Consider the following 18,189-nt stretch of genomic DNA (forward strand, 5'->3'; position numbering starts at 1 on the left):
ACAGGTTTGTCATTAATTACAAAGTAACTAAGTAAAGAAATTTGGGCCCTGACCGGTTTGGCTCAGTGGATAGAGCGTCAGCCTGTGGACTGAAGGGTCCCAGGTTTGATTCCAGTTAAGGGCATGTACCTTGGTTGCGGGCACATCCCTAGTGAGAGGTGTGCAGGAGGCAGCTGATCAATGTTTCTCTCTCATCGATGTTTCTAACTCTCTACCCCTCTCCCTTCCTCTCTGTAAAAAATCAATAAAAAATATATTTAAAAAAAAAAGAAATTTGGAAGACATGTCCAGGATTTGGTTATCAAAGTTAACATCATCAGTATAGGAACAAGTGACAATTGCCTGTCACCTGATAGGATCAATGAGAAGAAATAGCATCACTTCTGGGGTATTCCTGCTACCTATGCATAACCTGAATCTAATGAAGTATCAGATGAATACAAATTGAGGGACATTCTACAAAATAATTGGCTCTTTCTCTTCAAAGTTGAGAAGAACAAAGAAAGAAGGATTAAGACTTATACACCAATATTCATTTTTAGTTTTGACAAATATACAATGTATGATGTAACTATTAAAAGAAGCCAGGTGAAGGATATACTGGGACTCTCTATCTTTGCATCTTTTCTGTAAATCTCAATTTATACCAAAATAAAAAGATTAGTGTTTTTTTAAAGTAAAAAAAAAAAAAAAAAAAAAAAGGCTGATACAGATGAAGGAAGGCTGGAGAGACATGAGCACTGAAATGCAACAGGTGATCCTGGACCTGAAAAATCCTTACTACAGAAGACAAGTAGGACAATGGGTGAAATCTGAATGAAATCTGTGGGTTGGATAATAGTGTTTTATCAATGTTGATTTCCTGATTTTGACACATTTGCATTGTGGTTATGTAGAGAATGTTCTTGATTTTAAGAAATACGGAAGTATTTAGAGGTTAAAAAAAAGAATCTGAGCATTTCTCTCTGCTTGTACAGTTACTATCCTGCTCCAAACCACCATCATCTTTCACCTGTATTATTTTAATAGTCTCCTAAGTGGTATCCCTGCCCATGTCTCTATTCAGTTTGTTTTCAATGTAAGAGCCATAATGATTGTTTAAAACATAAGTTAGAGCATGTCACTTCTCTGTTTAAAATCCTTCAATGGCTACCTAACCTACTTAGAGAAAAGCCGAAGTCCTTAAAATATCCTACAATGCCCTGCACTATATGGCTTCTGGTTACCTTTCTGACTTCATCTGTTTCTACTTTTTTCCTTGCTTTTTACACTCCAGCCACACTGGCATCCTTGCTGTTCCTCTAACACACCAGGCACAGTGTACACTCAGCCATTCCCTCTGTCTGGATAATTCTTCCCCAGGTAGCCACATGGCTTACTCTTTCACTTCAGATTTTTATGCAAATGTTATCTTATTAGTGAGGCTTTCTCTGATTGTCCTATTTAAAATTTCAACCACTCCCACCTCTATCCCCTTTCAGTTTTATTTTTATTAACACTGATCACTAACATCTGTATATTTTATTACTTACTTACTGTCTACCTCTCTCCTACCCAGAATGTAAATTCCAAGAGGGCAAGATGTATGCCTTTTTTGTTCACAGATGTATCTTCAATGCCTAGAACAGTATTTGCCATATAATTAGCTTTTCAGTAAGTATTTGTTGAATAAATGAATAAAAAGGCAAGGTGTTAACTTCAGGCATGGTTTGATGTAGATTCTCAGCATGTGACTAGGACTTTGTCTTTACGTCTTAGTTTTGCTTTCCTCTGCATTGGCTTCATTCTCAGGCACGCTTGAGGTGTGATGGATGATGGCATGATGGCCACCGGCAGCTCCAGATTTACATTGGAACAATTCAGCAACCCCATTGGAAAGAGAGTGCCTCTTTCCTGATTGCTCCAGTGAAAGCCTTAGAAATGAGTCATATTCTGGGTTTGGGACAAGTGTCAATTCCTAAAACAATCGCCGAAGGTAGAGGAAGAAAATCCCGTGACTGGTCAGACCTGAGTCATGGGGTCCCTGGAATCAGGGTAAAGTTCAGTTCTACACGGACTGGGAATAGGGAAGAGGTGGTTCCCTAAAATGAAATGGAGTGCTATCACTTGAGGAAGAGGGATGGAGGCTCGGCTGGCAGGAAAAACAGATGTCCATCACATCATCAGTAATGACCCACCATTAGACTTAGCCCAGAACAGCATTCTTCTCTTGCCCCTCCAGCTTCACATCCAGGCAGATCAACCTCTGAACTGTGGTAAGGTTCTCTCCTAAACGCCTTTTCACCTGTTTCTGTCGGTCAGCGTCTTCCTCATCCTTCAGTGTCAGGTTCAAATATGATCTCCTTTATGATGACTCCTGACATATTTACTCTCTCCCTAGTTATTTCTACTTCTCTTGTAGTTATCGTTTCATACTTTGCCCTTTATTTCACTGATTTGTATACATTGTAAGCTCCTCGTGGAAAAGGGTCCATTTCCCAACTGTCCAAACCGACACCTCACACCCTCCGCAAATGCAGTGATTAGATGCGCACCAGGGCCGCCAGGGCGCGCTAGGCGCCAGGCGCGAGGCCGCTGGGGGGCGGGAGGCGCTGTGATTGGCAGGAGCGGCCGTCAATCAGGCGCAGGCGGGAGCGGGGCGGGAGGAGGGGCCTGCATGAATGGGGCGCGCGGCGAGCGGGCTCCAGTCGGCGCTCGCGGGGGGAAGCCAGAGTCCCGGCAGGGAGTGGGTGGGAGGAAGCGAGGGCGCGGGGGGAGGGAGGGTGAGCGGGGGAGGAAGGGAAAGAGCGCGGGGGGCGGGGAGGGGCAGCGCCGGGTTGGTGCGCCGAGAGAGGCGAGGCGCGGGTGTGAGCTAGAGTCGTGGACCCCGTGCCGGTAGCTTCTGAGCCGCTGTCCGCTGCGCGGCCTCCGCCCTCGCTGCGGGCGGTCGCCTGCGGACCCCCGAGAAGACCCCGGCGTCCCCGATCGGGCCGAGGAGTGAGGACGGGGAATCGGCGCTGAGAGAAGAGCCGGATCGAGCGGCCAAGCCCAAGGCCCCCGGGAGTGGAGGTGGGGGGCTGAGGCCCCCAAGGGGGCCCCGCCGCGATGGGCAACCTGGAGAGCGCCGATGGGGGTCCGGGCGAACCGCCCTCTGTCTCGCTGCTGCCGCCGCCCGGCAAGATGCCGATGCCTGAGCCCTGTGAGCTGGAAGAGAGGTTCGCCCTGGTGCTGGTGAGAGCGGAGCCCAGTCCCTTCCCCCTCCTACCGCCCCCCAGGTCGCAGCGCCCGGGGTGGGATTTGGCCGCGGTCCCCACTCTGGCCCACCCTTTCAGTCAGGGCTTCCGAAAGACCCCGTCCTCCAGTGCCTTTCTGGAAACCTCTCAGCAGCCGCCGGCCGGCCGGCCGGCCGGACAGCCCCGTCAGCCCCGTCGGGGACGACCGCGGTCTCAACCACTGGACACTTAGGAGGAGGGGTCCCCAGCCCAGGACTCCAGACTTCTCCCCCCGCCCTCCCTTCTGCTGCCCTTCTCACTTCTCCCCACTTCCCCGACATTCTCCCCAGGCCCCTAGATTCTCATTCCTAAGCCTCTGGCTGGTGCGGGGAAATTCAATTCAGAAGCTTGGGCCGGGCCACTCTTCAGCCTAAGTCAGGGCTCTCTGACTGGGGAGACTGCCTCTCGTGTTAATATGGAGGCTTTCCAGGGAGTGGGTCCCACTCCCAGCCCGGACCAGATGTTTGGGGGAGGTTACGGGGAATGGGGAGGGGACTGGCAGATCTTGAAGGAGGTGGAATAAAGAGTGATGCCATTCTACTCATTTTCAGAACGGCCTGCAGGCATCCTGCAAAGTTACAGTGGATTTGCCTAAAAGGGCTGAACATGTGGATAAGCCATTTCACTAGTGTATTTTTCCAATTGAAACAATACACAAACCTTCCTGCCTCCCCTCCCCCCTGCTTTTTATGTTAAGCCCTAGTAGGCTGATTTGTGTTCTTTGCCTGTTTCTTTTTAGTTTTTCTGTAAGGTTCCCAAATGATCTGTACAGATGAGTTTTTAGAGCTGACTTTGGAATTCTCATTTGGTATGGGAATTGGACATTGATTCCGGTGGCTCCGTGGGTAGAGAGGATCGGAGCTGGTATCATTGGGATGGAGCCAGAAATATGTTGGAGCTAAAATGAAATTTTGGAGAAAGAAAGTGAACTAGGTGATGGAATATTTACTAACAGAGGTAAAATAAATGACTTGGGGAAATAGTGCCCAGTTCCTCAAAGAACTCTCTAAGAGGCAGTGTTAATGCTGCTGTTATGTTGGTATGACCTGAAGGGCTGACTTTGCCTTTGCCCATGAGAGGGGATAAGTTGTGGACTTAGCAGCCTTATTGGATTTCATCTGCCTTGGAATAGTGAGATTAGATCTGTTGGCATCAGTGGAGCTGTCTGGAGATCCTGGTCTCTCTGATGGTGCAGAGCCTGACATCAGCCCACTGGCACCACAGCCAGATCAGAGAGCATCCATGGGGTCCTAAAGGGAAGCAGTGTTACTGGCACCTCTCTGCCCACAGCTTTGCAGAGGGCCAAAGGGATCTGGGCCATACATCCTGTGGCCCTCTGCATTTCCCCATGCCTCCTAAGGGGGTTGGGGTGAGTCAGTGATTACTAATGTGCTGTGGCCATCTCTGGGACTTGGTGCCCTTGAGAACAAGAGCTCAACTGTTGGGAAAAACAGTGGGAGTCAATCTGCACTCCAGTGGGGGTGTGAAAACCCCCAGTGAGCTGGCATGATGTAGCCTCTGAAATAGTAGAGAAAGAAAAAGAAAGAGGTGGACTGGGTAGGGGGCTGCCTTAGGTAGGGGCTGCCAGGCCATTTGTTGTGAGAGCTCAGAACCAGAATCAATCTTGTCCTCATTGGAGCTTGGTTGATAAATTTGTTTAGTTGGCAAGTTGATGGCTTAATATCCACAAAATGCATGTGATTACTAGCCAGAGCACCCAGAAAACCCAGGTTAATCAGGGGCCTGGACCACCCACTTGCAAGCCTTCCTTTTGGTATAAAGTTTTGATTTGTTTCCTTGTGGCTTTTGTTTTGGTCTTGTTCTGTGTGCCTGAGCTGCTGCTGATGGGGGTTGGAACAGGGCAGGCCAGGGCTAGTTAGCTGTCTTAAGAGAGAAGGGGATTTTACCTCACTTTTCCAACACAGGGAAATTGTGCTTTCTTGTGGACTTGAGTTCTCTAGGGGCTGTTAAATATCTCTTTTCCTCTGCTACTGAAACATGCCCTATATTACTCTCCTTCAGGAACAATACTAGCTGTTGGCTGTTTGACCCTGGAATAGTCTCAGGTATATTTCTTTTTTTTTTTTTTTTTTTTTTTTTTTTTTTTAAATATATTTTATTGATATTTCACAGAGAGGAAGGGAGAGAGATAGAGAGCTAGAAACATCAACGAGAGAGAAACATCGATCAGCTGCCTCCTGCACACCTCCCACCGGGGATGTGCCCGCAACCAAGGCACATGCCCTTGACCGGAATCGAACCCGGGACCTTTCAGTCCGCAGGCCGACGCTCTATCCATTGAGCCAAACCGGTTTCGGCTCAGGTATATTTCTTGAAGTCCGGAGAAACAGAGTGTAGTAGGAAAAAACAGGGCTCTGTCTTAGCAATTGTCTTAACCAGTCTGAGCCTCATCTATAAATTTTATAGATTTACTTATCTGTAATTTGGAGCTAATAATACCCATACTGTGGTATTGTGAAAAAAGGTGAGCTGTATGTAAGGAGCTTGGCACCCAGTAGATACTCAATATAGATTAGCTGCTTTTTTTTTTTTTTTGAAACATTTTTTAATATGTTTTTTTAAAAATTGATTTTAGAGAGAGAAGAAGGGAGAGGGAGAGAGAGAGAGAGAGAGAGAGAGAGAGAGAGAGAGAGAGAGAAACATCGCCTTACCTCCTGCCTTCCCTCTACTGGGGATCAAGCCTGCAACTCAGGCATGTGCCCTGACTGGGAATCCAACTGACAGGGCCTTTAGGTGCATGGGATGATGCTCACCCAACTGAGCCACACTGGCCAGGGCAGCTGCTTTTCTTGCTTGTGTCAGACAGTCAAGACAAGGGTTAGACAAGCTGCTCCTTTTTCATCCTTTTCTTTCCAAGATTGTCAGTTTTACTATAATTGATTTGCTTTCAGAAAAAGCCAAATAGTATTTGGGGGATTTGTTGAGGTGACATACTGGTGTCCTGGTTAAGCATCTGGATTTTCAAGTCAAAGTAGGCTCAATACTGGCTCTCTAGTCTCTAGTTAGAAAAGTGTTTGACCTCAAGCAAGTTATTTAATCTCTTTGAGTCCCAGTTTCCTCTTATAAATAGGGATAATAATAGTATTTGCCACATGAGATTGTTATGTGGATTTAATGAAACTGGAAGTCAAGTACTTAGCAAAGTCTGCATCTACTACATGCTCAGTAAGTAGTAATTTTAAATGCTAAGTAAGTTCTTAGCAATGATTTAGATCTGAGACCACTTGTATTCCCAAATTGGGATTTTAAGTTTAGAAGTCTGATGAAGCCAATCTCAGGATATGTCTGCTGCTGTTAGATGGAGGGCTTCCCCAGTCCCAATGTATCTATGGAAACCCCCCTGAAAAGCACCCTGGTTGAGGAAGTTGTATCATTGCTGAGTCAAGACCACAGGCTCCCAGCTTTCTGATGCAGACACATGATCTGACCTATAGCCTGTCAGCCAAGGTTGGAGAGCTCAAAGTCTGAGGTCATGAGGTGATTTGTTCAGGACATTGATCCCAAGAATCCTAACCCAGCCCAGGAGTTCCCTACCAACCCCCCTTCCCCTTCATCCCTGGGTGTAGCTGAGGCCCCTTATTGGTCCCATCTGGCTTCCACCATACCCTGCGTACTGTACAAATAGTATTGTTTTCTAGGTGCCTCGATATGAAAAAGGTTGCAAGGCTGCTGTTATGCTGTTTCTTTGGGATTCTTTCTTACACCCCCTCCTCTTCCCCTCCTTCCCCCCCAGTCTGAGCAGCAGCTTCCATTCTGTTGAGTATTGAGAGGTCTAGGGATGGGTAGTTATTGGGGCTCCTCTTTATTAATACTGGGATGAGAGCTGATCTCTGGTCTGATAAAGCACCAGTCTGTGTTTTGGTACCAACTAGATTACAGTCCACCCTTCATTACTCAGAAGCTAGCATTCTGGCCAGTACCGGCCTTTCCTTAGATAGAAAGGGCAGGTAGAGGACTGTAAGGGCATTGAAAGGATAACAGTTTTTCTCTTTGCTGACTGACTTAGACTTGAAACAGTCTAAAGATTCTGACGCCAGAAAAAGCCCAGAATATCCCTCAGGAGGAGGTTCTCTGTATCAGGGGTGGGGGTTGGAGGGGTGGTGTGACAGGCTGTCCCTGCTGTGGCTCCTCCTCTCACACTTCCCTGGTGATGACTGATGACTTGGGATTTTGCAGTAAGTATAGCATTGATTTGGAGGCTAAGGTGGTCTGGGTGCTAGTTGTCTAAGAGGCCTTGACGGGGCCTTGTTTGACACAGAAAGGGAATGGGGAAAAGTTGGGACTAAATATCAAGTTCCAAATTGCCATGGTGGAAATTTTCCCCCTAGCCCTGGAGATTTTGGTGAATTAGTTCTGGCTGTAATAGAACTTGGCGGCGGGAGGTGGGGTGGGGGGAAAGGGCCCTTGACAGCAGCAGCAGGTGAGAGGAACCCCTCTTGTATAGAGACTTCAGTGAGAAGACCCTAGGCCACACAGAGAGGAGCTTGACCTTCCCATGTGACCCTGCCTTAGACTAAGGGAGGTGTGTATATGTATGTGTGGGGATGGTCTGGTGGAATGGATTCCTTGTCATTTGGGATTGTTTCCATTGTCCAGAAGGAGATTTAGATTTGTTTCCTATTTCTCTTAAAGTAATATTCTCAAAAAAAAGTATGGGCAATTAAAATAAAAGATTGAAGATTTCGGTTGAAGAAAAAAAAATCCGTATTTTTTTTAGTTCCTTTACCAAATGGAGCCAATATGTTCTATTTTTTTCTCTGCATAGGGTTTTATATAATGTGATATATATATATATATATATATATATATATATATACCCATTTTGGGGTGTTTTTGTTGTTATTTTATTAGGTTTCCCAGGCTAATCATTGTAAACATTTAAAAATGCTTGTACAGTGGCCCATCAAATGAATGGACCATTGTTTACTTAAGTATCTCCCTATTGTTGGACATTTAGGTTATTTGCTCTCATAAACAAGTTGTGATGAACATCTTGGTGTACAAAGACTTTTCAGTATTTAGAGCTTTCCTTAAGATAGAAACCCAAAATTGAACATGCCAGGTTGTAGGATATGTTTTTAAGTACCTAAATACATATTTCTAAATGGTTTTCTAAAAAGAGAATAATGCATGTAAGTATCCTCAAAGAGAAGAAGGAGGATTGAGAATAGCTTCTTTTCTCCTGATTATGAAAATAATACACATTTATTAAGCAAATTTGGAAGTTAAAAATATAAAAAAGTACAAAGTATATGGAAGAGTATAAGGAAGAGAATTAAGCTCTAGCTGGTTTAGCTCAGAGGATAGAGCATCAGGCTGTGGACTGAAGGGTTCAGGGTTTGATTCAGGTCAAGGGCATGTACCTAGGTTGCAGGCTCGATCCCTCGCCCTGGTCAGGGTACATGTGGGAGACAACCAACGATGTTTCTCTCTCTCTGTCTCTCCCCTTCCTTTCCACTCTCTCTAAAAATAAGTGGAAAAATATCCTCTGGTAAGGATTAACAACAGCAACAAAAATTACCTGTAATCTCACTATCTTCTATTAACATATTGGTGTACTTATATATATTCTAACAATTAGGATCATACTATGCATATTGTTTTATAAACTGACTATTTTACTGTTTTTTAAAAATATATTTTTATTGATTTTAGAGAGAGGAAGGGAGAGGGAGAAAGAGATAGAAACATCATGAGAGAGAATCATTGTTCAGCTGCCTCCTATATACACCCTACTGGGGATTGAGCCCACAACCCAGACATGTGCCCTGACCAGGAATTGAATCGTGACCTCCTCGTTCATAGTTTGACACTCAACCACTGAGCTATGCCAGCCAGGCTTATTTTACTATTTTAAGCATTTTCTCATTTGTTTAAATATTCTTACTGCCTCATAGTTTTCTCTCTCTTTTTGCTACTGTTATTAACACTGTGATGAATATCCTGTACATAAACATTTGTGTGCATCTCTGATTATTTTCTTAGGATAAATTACGAGAAATCAAGTTATTGGGTCAAAAGCCCTTTTAAAGGCTTTTGAGCCCTAACCAGTTTGGCTCAGTGGATGGAGCGTCAACCTGCAGACTGAAGGGTCCCAGGTTCGATTCCGGTCAGGGGCATGTACCTTGGTTGCAGGCACATCCCCAGTAGGGGGTGTGCAGGAGACAGCTGATTGATGTTTCTCTCTCATCAGTGTTTCTGACTCTCTATCCCTCTCCCTTCCTCTCTGTAAAAACCAATAAAAAATATATTTTAAAAAAAGGCTTTTGAGAAATATGCCTTCTAAAAAAGTTGTTAGCTTTTCCATTCATAGTGTCAGTGTCTTCCTTTCTCTATAAACTAACAATTACTGGATGACTTAATTTTTAAAAATCTTTGCCAATTTCATTAATGAGAATTGATATCTTGTTTTACTTTGCATTTTTATCAACCTTTCATCATAGGTGTTTTGGCCATCTTTTGTTTGTGTCATTTGCTCTCTATTGGAATTTTATTATATATACATATTTCTATGTAATAAATGTATACATTTTCACACATTTCCATTATAAAATGTTTCTCACGTATAACTATTATGTAAGATTTAAAAAATAATAAAATGACCACCAGTGTATTCACTGTGTGTTCTTGAAATTGCTTCCTGTGCCTTAAAATTTCTTCTCCTTGCTGTCTTATCTGGGATGAAAAAGCTCTTTTAACTCAGGTCTGTTTCTGTAGCTAGGACAGTCCAGGTGGCAGTGCTTCATAGCTCTATCTGTGGGGAAACAACTGCTACAGCTGATGAGAACAGGAACTGGTGGTGGTGGAAATAGAGCTAACCTTCATTGAAGTGAAAAAAGAAGCCAAGGTGGAGAGGAAATGAGACCACAGATCTTTCCCTGCCCCTGAGGTTGCCTGGGAAGGCTAGCTGGAGCCAGGGCCCTGTTCTGTGGTCAAGACCAAAGTATCCTCCCTACTGACTGTAGTGGCCCAGGGGACCGCAGTGCTGCTGCCTGAAGTTCATGTGTTATCTGGTCAGCCAGGCTGATCACCTCCATTCTAGGGAGACATTCTACCAAGTCTGAGCTGAACTGAAGCAGTGCCAGGGAAAGGCCGGGGGTTCATTCCATTTCGGAAGTGCACTTTAGAGAAGAGGGAAGGACCTTTTTCTTTGAAGATAAGATAGGGTGCTGTCTCTACACAGCTTCCCCCCACCCTTGCTTCTCTCTGGATACTTTAGGGATGCCTCTTAGAAAAGCCCCAGATGAGAACTTGGGGATTTTAAGATTGTCATCCATGATGAAGAAAAGTGGATTCCAGAAAAGAGGTGAACTGGGCAGCTGGAATTCCTGAGTTCCCATTTCTAGTCTCTCTTTTGCCTCCCTCAGCAGAGCCACATCGTGGTATTTTGTTTTCCTTTCACGGGGGAGAATGAGCCCCCAAGAAAGATATGGAGCTATTGGGTTGCATCTCTGTCCTTGAGATACTCTGGTTGTCTTTGCCTCCCACCCTCCATTCTACTTCTCTTTTCATCTTTCAGAATCTGCTTTTCAGATTTTCTTAACCTTTCTGTCTTACATCACCTCACAACTTTACTAATATGCATATTCTTTTCAGTTTATAAAGTACTTGGAGTTTCTTGAAAGGTGTTCTAAATAATGTTTAGAACTGCAAGGAGCTAACAGAATTATTTGTGACAAATTTTGCCAGAAGAGGAACGGTTTAGACTATTGTATACCCATGATGGTTCAATCCCTGTCCTCATCTCTTCCCCTTGTCCCCTCCCCATCTCTTTTACCACCACTTTAACTTAGCGTTATCATCAGGGCTGGAGATGGGTTGGTAGTCTTGCCTCTGGATGTCTAAAAATATTAACAGGGAAGGCATGTATGTATTCTCTTCCCCAGCTTGCTCATTTCTACTCAGATCTAGACTAGAGAATGTCATAGCCCTCCTCCAATTGCTCATCCCTCTCTAAGTAAGCTGGTATTTGGGTACTTTATCCTGATACCGTTTCAAGAACTACCTACAACTTAGAGCAGAGTTAATTTCTGCTAGTTTTTCCCAGCTTCTGTGTAGGGAGCTGGGGAGCCAATCCCTAGATCTTCCCAGAGTTTCCCATGTAACCTAAAAAAAAAAAAAAAAAAAAAATCCATTCTCCGTGGAAGTAGTTGGTGTGAGACTCTTGCTGGTTCAGGATGGTTTGAAAGTTTGGAGTCAGAAGACTTGGGTTCTGATCCAGCTTTATAGCCTTCCCCTTCCCCGCTCCCCCCTCTCCCCACTGGGCCAAACCAGAACTTTTCTGAGCCAATTTCATCCTTTATGAAATGAGTGATGATAACACCTTCCTTACAGTGTCTGGAGGAAGCTTAAAGTAGAAAAAAAATAGTGAAAATACTTTGTAATTTATAAAGGTTATACAAATAATTGTTTGCGCCCTATACAGTACCCAGTATAGCACCTCTGTTTCTATAAATTAAAGTGGTTCTCAAATGGGGAGGTATTGTCCCAACAGGGAGTTTTGGGAAACACGTGAGGATTTGTTCATCACATTGAGGGGAGGGGGGATATTAACCACCCTAAGGTGTTTGGGTCATCCTCACACAATAAAGAATGATCCTATTGCCCTAGCCCGTTTGGCTCAGTGGACAGAGCGTCAGCCTGATGACTCAAGGGTCCTGGGTTCGATTCCAGTCAAGGGCACATGCCTGGGTTGTGGGCTCCATCCCCAGTGTGGGGCATGCTGGAGGCAGCCGATCAATAATTCTCTATCAGCATTGATGTTTCTATCTCCCTCTCCCTCTCTCTTCCTCTCTGAAATCAATAAAAATATTTTTTTTTAAAAGAAAAAGAAAAGCCAAAACCGGTTTGGCTCAGTGGATAGAGCGTCAGCCTGCGGACTGAGGGGTCCCAGTTTCTATTCCGGTCAAGGGCATGTAACTTGGTTGCGGGCACATCCCCAGTAGGGGGTGTGCAAGAGGCAGCTGATCGATGTTTCTCTCTCATCGATGTTTCTGACTATCTATCCCTCTTCCTTCCTCTCTGTAAAAAATCAATAAAATATATTAAAAAAAAAAAAGAATGTAGAAGGCATTAAGGAGAAAGCAGATAGGAAAGAAAAGATTTCAATAAAATAAAGTCTTTGTTTAAAAAAAAAAAAAAGAAAAAGAAAAAAGAATGATCCTATCCACAATGCTGATAAACACCCCTGCTGAGAATCCTCTTCTACTAATCTTTACCTCCGTTGCCCTGTGTTTCAGTTAGAGATGAAGCTACAAGAGCAGTAAAAGTGAAGGCAGAGCCATAGTTGTTGGTGCTTTCTTTGTTTTTCCCATTTCCTATTATTAGAGGCAGATCTCTTTTTATTACCTCTACCTGAGGTTTAGTGCTTGATTCCCTCTGTTCTGTGGGCTCTACTCTGAAACTTACCACGAAGCAGCTTGGGCCTGGCCTGTGTGTCAGCGTGGCCCAATATTTCAACATAGACCTAGGAACCAGGAGGTTATGGTTCGATTCCCAGTCAGGGCATTTGCTCAGGTTGTGGGCTCGGGCTTGGATCCCCAGTGTAGAGCATGCAGGAGGTAGCCAATCAATGATTCTCATTATTGATGTTTCTATCTCTCTCTCCCTCTCCCTTCCTCTCTGAAATCAATAAAAATATATTAAAAAAGAAGAAGAAGAAGCTGGTATGAGCCAGTGTGGCTCAGTTAGTTGGAGTGTTGTCCCACGCACTGACGAGTCTCAGATTCAATTTCCAGTCAGGGCACATACCCAGGTTGTGTGTTCCATCCCCAATTGGGGCACGTGTGGGAGGCAACTGATAGATGTTTCTTTCTCACATCAATGTTTCTCTCTTCCTCTCCCTTCCTCTTCCTCTAAAGAAAAAGAAAGAGAGAAACAGCTTGGGGTATACATACTTCACTGCTGACCTTTGTCTATCTTCTGGTTAGTTCGTCAAACCAGGGTAAAAGTTCTTCTAGTTTGGGAATATATTTGAGAGATCTTTCAACAGTGCTTCTGAATCTTTTGGGTAACAGACCCTTATTTATTTATTTATTTATAATATTTTTTTACTGATTTCAGAGAGGAAGGGAGAGGAAGAGAGAGAGAGAAATGTCAGTAATGAGAATCATTGATCAGCTGCCTCCTGCACGCCCCCTATTAGGGATCTAGCTCGCAACCCGGCCATGTGCCCTTGACCGGAATTGAACCCAGGACCCTTCAGTCCACAGGCCGACGCTCTATCCACTGAGCCAAATAGGCTACAGCTAGGGACCCTTTTAAAAATCTGATTAAACCTGTGACCCCTAATTCTCCTCCTCCTCCCCCTCCCATGCATATGTGCATACACGCGTGTGTACACACACACACACACACACACACACACACACGCGCGCGCTATTTGGTGGGGGACGGGTGATAGCCCATTCTTGGATCTGCTAGGGAATCCTCCCTGGCCTTGAGTCTAGAGGAATGGGAAGGTAGTGTTGGGTGAGGAGAAGCCACTGCAGTACTTGATACAAACAGTACTCTTGATATTTTTTAAGGAGAAGAGCCCTGGTTATCAGTTCAGATAAAATGCCTGTTGGTGGTTCCAAAAAGAGCTTGTTGAAACTTGGCTAACTCCCATTCAGAGAGAGATAGTCTGGCCCCTGGACATTTTGATTTAAACTTTGATTAAGGAAGCTTTGTGGTAGGGTCTGCCCCTTTGAGCTAGATCCTCAGGAACAGCGGTCACCAACCGGTGGTCCGAGAGGTCCGGAAGGTTGGCGACCACTGCTCAGGAACATCCAGGTAGGGATGACAGGATGAACTTTTTACAAGCCAGGGAAACCAGCGGTATTCTTGCAGTATGTCCCAAAGGTTAGATTCTATCCTGTGTTGGGAGGTATTGCTTGCCTAAAGATGCAATTCCCTCTTGCAGGCCTAAGGTCTCCGGGACTATCCAGACACTTGGCTTCCCAGGCTGTGCATGAGAGGGGACTGCGAGCATCCAGTCTCCTCTTGCTTTCTACCTTACAAAAGCAAAACACAAAACAAAAAGCCTACCCTCTTTTTTACTGCTCAGAATATTTCATACTAAATTTTTTGAAGAAAAATTTAGATCTTTTGAGGGTCCTTACTTATATGAATAAAAGTTTTTTCAGGACAATGTAAGAGCATTTTTTTTTTTCTGTGTGGAGTCTTCCATCTCATTCTTTTAGGAATGGCTTAGCTTCTTGTCTCCACCAAATGCCTGGATTTAACTTGTATATATTAAGGAAGAGAATTAACATTTGTTGGGTATATGCTGCATGCTTTTGTATTTAACTTGACAACAACTCTGTGAGACAGTTACTTCTATTTTATAGGTGATGAAACCAGGGCTCAGAGGGGTTAACTGATTTAGCGAAGGTCTCAGCTACCAATAAATGTCACTTACTTTCAGCAAAAATTTTTGGTAAGATATTTTGTTCATGTTAAAAGGACTGCTAGAAATGCAACTTCTAAAAGATGCTTAACCCTTGATTATATATATAGATTTAAAAATGCATAGAAAATTTTCTGGAAGGACACAAATAAAACTGATAACAATAGTTACCTCTAGGCTGCAGGGAGGGAACCATATGGGAGAAACAAGGGTCAAAATTTAGCTTTATCCTGCTTACATTTTTTGCAAGAAGAATGTGCTTATGTGTTAGTTATGTAATTAGAAGTTAAAGAAAAATTTTTTTTACCTCACTATAAATCAAGGAAGTGAACATTTAAATGGTATACTTTTAATACTAATTATCTGGGTGAAATTTTAAAGATTGACAATGTCCGTGGTTGTCATTATGATACATTAATACACTATTAATGGTAGAGTAATTTGGTACAGACATTTTAGAAGGCATTTTATAGGGCTTATCAATTTCAAATATGCATACCCTTTAACTCAGCCACCTCACTTCTAGGAAACTGCCCTATAGAACTGTTCACACATGTGCATGAAGGTGCCTGGAAAGGATCCTCGGAGCTGCATTGTTTAACAGTAAAAAACTGGAAACAACTCGATTGTACATTTCCTGCCCAAATCTATTTCTCTTCCATCTTCTAGTTACTCAAGGCAAATACTGGGAGTTATCTTTAATATTTCCTTCTCCCTTCCTCCTTTCCAATCTATCAGCAAGCCTTGCCAAGTTTTTTTTTCCAAAGGTATATCTCAGATTTACCCATTCTCTCTATCTCTACTGCTACTTGCCTCAGTCGAAGCCAATATCGGCTCTTCCTTGTATTACATCCAACTACTGGCCTCCAGTTTCCTCTACTGTCCCTTTCTCCATCCTCTTATCCATTCTCCACAAAACAGCCAAATTTTAAAAACTTATTGATTTGAGAGAGAGAGGGAAAGGGAGAGAGAAAGAGAAACATCGATTTGTTGTTCCACTTATTTATGCATTCATTGGTTGCTTCTTACATGTGCCCTGACCAGGGATCAAACCTGCAACCTTGGTGTATCAAGACGACACTCCAACCAACTGAGCCACTTGGCCAGGGACACAGCCAAGTTTAAACTATAAATCAACTAGCATTATTCCCCTGCTTAGTACCAAAAAAAAAAAAAAAGCAAAGTCCTGGCCTTGGCCCTTAGGGACTGCATAATTTGGCTCCTGCTGACCTCTCTAACCTTACTTGCCTTCCTGTTTACTAAGCTTCACATTAGCCTTCTTTCAGTTCAGGACAAATTCCTTTCTGTCTCAGGTCCTTTGCACAAGATGTTTCCTCTCCTGGAATGCCCTTTCCCTGGCTCTTCAAATGGCTTGATCCAGCTTATGTGTCAGGTCTCAGTTTTAAAAATGCCTTCTCTCAGAGAGACATTTCTCCTTATTATTTTCTGTCTTAGTGTCCTATTCATTTTTTTGGTATTATTTTCCATTTAGAAATTATTTGCTTGTTTATTTATTACTAGAGGTCCGGCCTGCGCGATTGGGCCAAAACTGGCTCTCCGACATCCCCAGAGGGGTCCCAGATTGCGAGAGGGTGAAGGCCAGGCTGAGGGACCCCACTGGTGCATGATTGGCTGGTGAGGGGCACAAGAGGTTGGCAAGCCAGGGAGGGACTGCGGGAGGGCTCCAGGGCATGTCCGGCCCATCTCACTCAGTCCCCATCGCTGGACCCCAGCAGCAAGCTAACCTACCAGTTGGAGCGTCTGCCCCCTGGTGGTTAGTGCATGTCATAGCAAGCGGTTGAGCAGCCTTAGCATATCATTAGCATATTATGCTTTGATTGGTTGAACAGACAACTGGATGACTGAATACTTAGCATATCAGGCTTTTATTATATAGGATCTGTCTCTTCAGACTGTTGTCTCCGTGAAGGTGGAGACTTTATGTATGCTTATCACTATACAGCCAGGTAGGCACCCAATAAACAGTTGTGGTTGATGGGAATCTCCCAAGATATGTACGTGTGTGTGTAAATATAATCATCTAAAAAGGCAATTGAAAGAAGACTATATATAATGCTTTATAAAGCCACACGTTTGTCTGTTAATATATAGAAAAAAAGGCCAGGAGGAATCACCACAAGTTGTTAACTATGATGACCTAAGGAGGGGGGTGGATACTGTTGGGGCTGAACAGTGACTCATTTTTTTATTCTATAAGCTTTTGAGTTGATTGATTTTTTAAAATGTATTCATTCCTTCTTTAAGGAAAAAGGAAGAATAAAAATAGGGGAGGAAGACTCAACTTTTATTGCAAAAAAAGAAAACTCCTTTCTCTTATTCTCTGCACTGAGCCAAAAGAAGAGAAGAAAAGGGAGACAGGCCACCAGTGGGGTCAGCAACTGGCCAAGCCCTTTCCCTCCCCTGTGCTGAGCTTGGTGCTAGTTTTCAGAGTAGAAAGAATCCTAAGAGCTGCTCTTCTGCCCTGAAGCTGTATTTTAAGTTCTTAAAAGTAGGCATGGTCTTGGTCCCCAGACACAGCCAGTCTGGGTATTTTTAACCTCTTTCATTTCCAGGCCAGTGCAAGCTGCACCTTCAGCCTTAGCAGAACTGTAACAGGTCAAGTCAGCAAAGAGAATACACATAAGCTCTGGGCTTCACTGCAGCTGAGCTTCCCAAAGTCAGATCAGTTCAGCAGCCCTGACCCCCATGGAAGCCACATTCTCTAGATTCTTGTCTCCCAGGAATATGGATAGCTCATAATTTTAATAGCTAACATTTATTGAGTGCTAATCTCATGCCAGGCACCATGCAAAGCTCTTTACATACATTATCTCATTTAATCATCACAATTCTATGAAATACTTATTATTATCTCCATTTTATAGGTGAGGACACTGAGGTCCACAGAGGTTACATAGCTCATTTAGATCATACAGTTACGTGTTGAAGTCTGGATTTGAATCCAACAATCTGACTCCAAAGCTCATATCCTTAACTACAGTTTCCTCCTCTTTCCAGGATCAGCCCTCTTTGCCCTCAGTGCTGCTTTGGAGGTGATTGTGTAGATTATGGCAGAATATAGGAGAAGTTCCAGTACAAGTCTTCCTTTGCGAAGAGGTGTGGTGGAAAGGTTTGGGTTTTGGGGTCAGCCATACTTGGATTTGAATCTCAGCGCTCCCACCAGAACACTCATTATTCAACAAGTTTTTGTATTTTTTACTTTCTTTGTGCCAGTGATACCACGGGGTATACAGTGGTGAAAAAAACAAATTATCACCTTTGCCTTCATGGGGAAAGACATTAAACAAATAAATATTTAGTTATAAATTATATTTCCCTGAGAGGCAAAGAACAGATTATTAGGAGAGAGCATAACTAAGGCTCCTCTCTAATTGAAGGCCAGAGACAGAGAGCCTTGGAAGTCTATAAGAAACTTTCTACTTTCATTTCATTTTCCTTCCTTTCTTGATTTATTAAGGAAATGTGTCTTAGATGCCTGCTGAATACATAGCACTTTTCTGAGTGCTT

At 43.7% G+C, this 18,189-nt stretch overlaps 1 protein-coding gene across 5 annotated transcripts in view; it reads left to right on the forward strand.

Moving 5' to 3' along the window:
• Positions 1–2,807: 2,807 nt before the first annotated feature.
• Positions 2,808–18,189, forward strand: part of FMNL3 (formin like 3) — a 61,039-nt gene continuing 45,657 nt past the window's right edge. For 2 of the 5 annotated variants that reach the window (XM_080662815.1, XM_080662817.1), the window contains exon 1: positions 2,808–3,210. In XM_080662815.1, the coding sequence (XP_080518941.1) occupies positions 3,085–3,210 (126 nt within the window). In that variant the 5' untranslated portion in view covers positions 2,808–3,084. The remainder of the gene's footprint in view (positions 3,211–18,189) is intronic. The other 3 variants (XM_080662816.1, XM_080662818.1, XM_080662819.1) reach the window with 2 other exon arrangements.

Source organism: Plecotus auritus (genome assembly GCF_963455305.1).
Source record: "Plecotus auritus genome assembly, chromosome: 3".
Taxonomy (NCBI): Eukaryota; Metazoa; Chordata; class Mammalia; order Chiroptera; family Vespertilionidae; genus Plecotus; species Plecotus auritus.